The sequence below is a fragment of the Oncorhynchus mykiss genome, chromosome 26, assembly GCF_057628025.1.
Source record: "Oncorhynchus mykiss isolate SJ-2025 chromosome 26, ASM5762802v1, whole genome shotgun sequence".
Taxonomy (NCBI): domain Eukaryota; kingdom Metazoa; phylum Chordata; class Actinopteri; order Salmoniformes; family Salmonidae; genus Oncorhynchus; species Oncorhynchus mykiss.
Genome location: NC_143047.1, coordinates 15,909,584 through 15,916,094, shown reverse-complemented (window position 1 = coordinate 15,916,094; position 6,511 = coordinate 15,909,584). Strand labels below are relative to the sequence as shown.

The following is a 6,511-nucleotide window of genomic DNA, read 5'->3' as shown; positions in this document are numbered from 1 at the left end:
CTCGTCTTATCATTCATTTTGTGTCTTAATTCATACTTCCATGTTGGCATAACAAACACGTGGAAAACATTGGCTAACACTTTGTTTGAATTTATATTGCGTTCATTTCAAGCTTGGTTTGTTTTTATTGAATAAAAGGTGGAATAATGTCCTCTACATCTTTGCTAGGCTCAAAGATAGCACCCAGACTGCAGACTGCATCAAAGAGTAATATGTTCAAAACCAAAGCAGTATTTAAAAAAACACATCTTAGCATACACCTAGGTGCACAGTATTACTATCCCCATACTTCTATGACCAAAAAGGCAGATAAACCACATGTTCTGTCATGTCATTTCACATGTCATATACTACTGTATAGCACTACTGTATTTGTAATGACAGACTGTAAACAGGATCCTGTTTTACTTTCTCCTTCCTTGTTTTCACTTTGGCATAGATGGCAGTTTCACCTTGCTGTTCTGGTCTTTTCACTGAGGGGAGAGGTTGCTAGATTTAGTCAAACATGCTGGACACTGTATGTAGAGAAAGTTAACTGAGTGTTCTGAGAATTAAGTGTCTGTGGAAAACCAAATCGCTACAGTTAAGTGCATCTTTCTATAAATATAGCTGCGTCAGTGCACTGTGGTTTGAGTGGTGAGGGACTTGAGTTGTGTTATGAGTCTTTGCTCACATTGCCTTCCTCTGTCTGCAGGCCTGTTGGTCTCTGTGTGTATGTGGCTAAACATTCATCAACCTGTGTAGTATCTGGTTACGTGGGATGCTCAGGGCTGCCTCTACGTCAGTATAACAGACAACAGACAAAAATAGGTATGATGTGAACCTACCTTTGTAACCCATCAGACAGTACATATACACTATATACTATACATGTACGTATACTATTCTACTGGTTTCTTTTTTAGTACCTACCTCTAGTTATTACGCTGTACAGAGCCTCATCTCCTGTAGGATCAGTTGGAGAGCTACAGAAACAGAAAATGAACTTCAAACTCAGACATGTAAATATGTAATTAGAGAAATATCAACAATACACCTCGTTAATGTCCCTGATACTGAAGGAAATGTAAGAGCAGGATTCAGACTTACTGATGAACCACCGATCCCATGCCTGCTGGGAATAAAACTGAGATCAGTTGTATGTACTGTAAAGTCTAAGGGACTCCAGAAAAGAGAGGAACAACTATGAGATTGCATACATACCTGACACACCTTGTAAACCCAAGGGCTCAGGATTCTTTCTGTGTAAGGGAAATATTACATATATCATTGATCATTTGGCATATATCATTGATCATTTGTGCATCTTGAGTGTGGGAAATGCACTTTACAAATGAAATATTATTATTTGTGTCATATCTTTAGAAATAATGTGGTAGTTACTAAAATGTCTTACCGTAGTCTCCCTGACGATTCCAGCCCTGTATTAGAATGTCTTTCTTAATAGTCAGATACAGTATATAATAAACAAAGTGTTTTCTCAGCTAGGGTATTATTAATAATGTCATGATTAGACAAACTGTACCTCTCCACTCACCTATCATAGAATAGTGTCCTTCCTCACCATCAAAGGGGACCTCACTACAGACAAGACATTGACACCATTGTAAACAACTTACAGAAGTCATGGAAAAGGGATATCATCTTAGACTATGAAAAGGGTTATTGTATGAAAACTACTCTTTAAAAATACATACTAAACCTATATGGTAACTTCATTGTTTCATCAAAGATACTGCATATCTGAGATTTTCTTTACCAAAATAGGGAAAACTAACCCAGGCTTTTGACACTTTTATGAAAACGGTGTCATCTCAATAGTATGGTGAAATAGCAAAATTGCCCATTAAAAAAAGAAAATGGTGCTGAAGAGAAACTTACATTACACCAGCTGCGACTAAAACATCCAGGATATGGAAATCAAAGACAGAAAACATACATTATGACTTAGTTCTTAAAGAAATGAAGGAAAGGAACAATATGTGATGCAAAATATGCAATGTAAAAATATGAACTGATATACAATACCTGGTACAACTGAGAGTAGACTGTATGTTTGATCCGTATCCTGATTCTCACTGAGGGAAGAATACAAATATTTTTTGCCCTGTCTCAACAATGTGGACATTGATAAATCAAGTAGTATTTTGTTTTAATTTGGTGGGTTTTCTATACCTTGGTTGATGGTCAATGCTTATCACTGTAACAGAAAGCAACAGTAAGGAATGACTTAAAGCATTGTGTTAAAATACATCGACACTTAACATCAAGCATTTGTTCACTTTCCCCACCATGTCACATAGCTAGACATGGTGATTGTAAGGCCGGGATTCAAATATCCACGTTGGATCTGCGTTATAGCTTGCTTGATATTTAAAGGGGATTTCCGATTGAGCCGTCATCTGCAGTGTTTTGTGAATGCGAACTGCTAGTGGACTAATCTACAGTTAAAATACATCAACAAATATCTTGCTAAACTTGACTCTTTACAGATTAGTTTATCAAAATGACAAATTCCACATTGCTTGGTTGACATTTAAAGGGAATTTCCGATTGAGAGGTCAATCTGCAGTGTTTTGTGAATGAGATCTCCGTAAACGGCGGTGAAAGTGCCTTTTAAAGCTGAATTGTCGGCTGTCCAGCGCACTGTGTTAAGAATGGATTCCTGGCCTAAACTGAACAGACTGTCAACTTCACTTACTTTGTTTCAGGATTCCCCAGTACCTCCACACTAACAGCAGTACAGACAGCGTCAGAAACAGGAGGACCAAGGCTGCTGCCAGTCCCGCTCTCCCTTGTCCTCCCATATTCTTTAGTCCCTCTGTGAAGAACATTGATATAATAGATTCTGGTGTACAGTACACGCTGGTGTTAAACTTGCTGCCGAGTCAGAGTATGTAGCCTTTCATTGCAAAGCAATATATTGGCTGAAAATGTGACTGAATTACAAATATTCAAACAGCACTGCAACAAATTGACAAATATACTGTATGCATAGCAATCTTATCATTACAAACATAATATTGACAGAATGTTACCTTTCTGTTCTCCATTAACCTGAAAGACTACTAAATTATCCCCTGTTGACCTCAAGTGACTGGGTACAAGTTTATCTCTGGTGTACACACAGCTGTAGTTGCCTGAGTCTTCTCGTGTGACATTCTTCATGTCGAAAATAGCATCATCTTCACCTTCCTCCAGCAGCGCAATTCTTGTCCCAACTCCATTCTTGCAAAGGTAAAAATTGAACTTGTCCTCAGGTCCTCTGATGCCAGTAGTGCTACATTTAAAATTGATGTTTACCCCTTCAGTCACGCTAGATGGTCCAAATATCTTTGCTGGGTAGATCTCTGCATAAAAACAAAAAACAATAAGGGGTGAACCCTTCATTTTCTTTTTGAAAATGTGACTTAAGTGGAAGTTAGGATTTCTCTTAAGTGTAAGTCTGTGCATTAAGAATGTAATTTCTGTTTTATACTGTATTGTATACACTGATGTGTTAAATATTTCCAAAACACTAATCACCTCAAAACAATAAACAGAAATACTTTACTTTTGTGTTCAGATGTTGCATCTTCACATTTGACAAGGATGGATGCTACGGCTGCATGGACAAATGAATACACTCAGGGAAAGTATTTTGTTCAGGAAATTAACATAAATATTAATTTGAAAATGTTTGTATTATTTGAAAAGTAGAAAATACTCACAGCTCACAAGCCATAGGAGTCCTAATGCTGCCATGATGTTGACTGAGACTTCAGTGGTGGTTTCAGCGAAATGCATTGTTGACGTACCTTACCTATTCAGACTAATGATGGTAACCACACATTGTACAAGTCAAAACCCGGGAACATAGGTCTGTTCGGTGTGTTTTCTCAAATACTTTAGACATATTTAGGCATACTTTCGTAACAAAGCCATTTTGTCATTACAGTGTCACACCCTTATGTTGCATAGGAAAAGTGGCCTGGTACATAAGCTATCATTGAAATCATCAGCAACACGTAGAACTTTATATCAGATGTGTTTATTTATTAAATATCACATTTTTAGTAACATTTACAGGCTTTCCTTACAGATCTGCTAGTGGACTAATCTGCAGTTACAATATATAAACAAATATCTTGCTAAACTTGACTGTTTACAGATTGGTTTATAATCATTACAAATTCTACATTCCAAACAGTATACCAATTTGGCAAATTAAGGGGTTCAATACAGTTGATATGATTAAATTCTCAGTTTATATACTTTATTGAACATTCTATCTATCACCCATCCTACCAGAGGTCCAATTGATTGTGACTGCAACCATTTTGTACTTTATGTATCCCACTGTAGAAGTAACAGTTTTAAATACATAAGCCTTTATAGGTTCACACTAAAATGTGAACCTACAACATCTGTTTGTCGAACATGTCATTCCAAAATTATTGGCATTAACATGGAGTTGGTCCCCCCTTTGCTGCTATAACAGCCTCCATTCTTCTGGGAAGGCTATCCACTAGATTTTTGAACATTGCTGCGGGGACTTGCTTCCATTCAGCCAGAAGAGCATTAGTGAGGTCGGGCACTGATTTTGGGCGATTAGGCCTGGCTCGCAGTCGGTGTTCCAATTCATCCCAAAGGTGTTTGCCGCGGTTGAGGTCAGGGCTCTGTGCAAACCAGTCATATTCTTCCACAACGATCTCGAAAAAAAACAATTTCTGTATGGACCTCGCTTTGTGCACGGGTGCAGTGGCGTGCTGAAACAGGAAAGGACCTTCCCCAAACTGTTGCCGCAAAGTTGCAAGCACAGAATCGTCTAGAATGTCATTGTATGCTGTAGTGCTCGGATTTCCCTTCACTGGAACGAAGGGGCCTAGCCCATCCCATGAAAAACAGCCCTAGACTATTATTATTTATCCACCAAACTTTACAATTGGCACTATGCATTCGGGCATCCGCCAAACCCAGATTCATCCGCCAGACTTTTTGTAAATTATTTTTTTTATTTCACCTTTATTTAACCAGGTAGGCTAGTTGAGAACAAGTTCTCATTTGCAACTGCGACCTGGCCAAGATAAAGCGTAGTTCGACACATACATTCAACACATACAACAACAAAGAGTTAGACATGGAATAAACAAAACATACAGTCAATAATACAGTAGAACAAAAGAAAACAAAAAGTCTATATACAGTGAGTGCAAATGAGGTAAGTTAAGGAAATAAATAGGCCATGGTGGTGAAGTAATTACAATATAGCAATTAAACACTGGAATGGTAGATTGGCAGAAGATGAATGTGCAGGTAGAGATACTGGGGTGCAAAGGAGCAAAATAAATACATAAATAAATAAATACCAGAATGGGGATGAGGTAGGTAGATATTTGGACTGTTTACAGATGGGCTATGTACAGGTGCAGTGATCTGTAAGCTGCTCTGACAGCTGGTGCTTAAAGCTAGTGAGGGAGTTGTGAGTCTCCAGCTTCAGAGATTTTTGCAATTCGTTCCAGTCATGGGCAGCAGAGAACTGGAGGGAAAGACGACCAAAGGAGGAATTGGTTTTGGAGGTGACCAGTGAGATATATCTGCTGCAGCGCGTGCTACGAGTGGGTGCTGCTATGGTGACCAGTGAGCTGAGATAAGGCGGGGCTTTACCTAGCAGAGACTTGTAGATAACCTGTTGCCAGTGGATTTGGCGACGAGTATGAAGCGAGGGCCAACCAACGAGAGCGTACAGGTCGCAATGGTGGGTAGTGTATGGGGCTTTGGTGACAAAATGGATGGCACTGTGATAGACTGCATCCAGTTTGTTGAGTAGAGTGTTGGACTCTATTTTATAGATGACATCACCGAAGTCGAGGATCGGTAGGATGGTCAGTTTTACGAGGGTATGTTTGGCAGCATGAGTGAAGGATGCTTTGTTGCAATATAGGAAGCCGATTCTAGATTTAATTTTGGATTGGAGATGCTTAATGTGAGTCTGGAAGGAGAGTTTACAGTCTAACCAGACACCCAGGTATTTGTAGTTGTCCACGTATTCTAAGTCAGAGCCGTCCAGAATAGTGATGCTGGACGGGTGGGCAGGTGCGGGCAGTGATCGAATGAATAGCATGCATTTAGTTTTTTTTGCGTTTAAGAGCAGTTGGAGGCCACGGAAGGAGAGTTGTATGGCATTGAAGCTCGTCTGGAGGTTAGTTAACACAGTGTCCAAGGAGGGTCCAGAAGTATACAGAATGGTGTTGTCTGCGTAGAGGTGGATCAGAGAATCACCAGCAGCAAGAGCAACATCATTGATGTATACAGAAAAGAGAGTCGGCCCGAGAATTGAACCCTGTGGCACACCCATAGAGACTGTCAGAGGACCGGACAACAGTCCCTCCGATTTGACACACTGAACTCTATCAGAGAAGTAGTTGGTAAACCAGGCGAAGCAATCATTTGAGAAACCAAGGCTGTCGAGTCTGCCAATAAGAATGTTGTGATTGACCGAGTCGAAAGCCTTGGCCAGGTCGATGAATAC

General features: G+C 39.6%; 1 protein-coding gene across 1 annotated transcript; it reads right to left on the bottom strand.

The window, feature by feature from the left end:
• Positions 1-86: 86 nt before the first annotated feature.
• On the bottom strand, positions 87-3,870 carry LOC110506230 (uncharacterized). The gene is made up of 13 exons (XM_090222246.1): positions 3,711-3,870; positions 3,554-3,604; positions 3,039-3,350; positions 2,702-2,821; positions 2,176-2,200; positions 2,029-2,078; positions 1,882-1,897; positions 1,538-1,581; positions 1,397-1,421; positions 1,204-1,241; positions 1,090-1,111; positions 913-965; positions 87-473 (listed from the first exon to the last, which is right to left on the bottom strand). Exons 1-13 carry the CDS (start codon positions 3,784-3,786, stop codon positions 364-366), a joined length of 942 nt encoding a protein of 313 aa, XP_090078372.1. The 5' UTR covers positions 3,787-3,870; the 3' UTR covers positions 87-363.
• Positions 3,871-6,511: the final 2,641 nt, after the last annotated feature.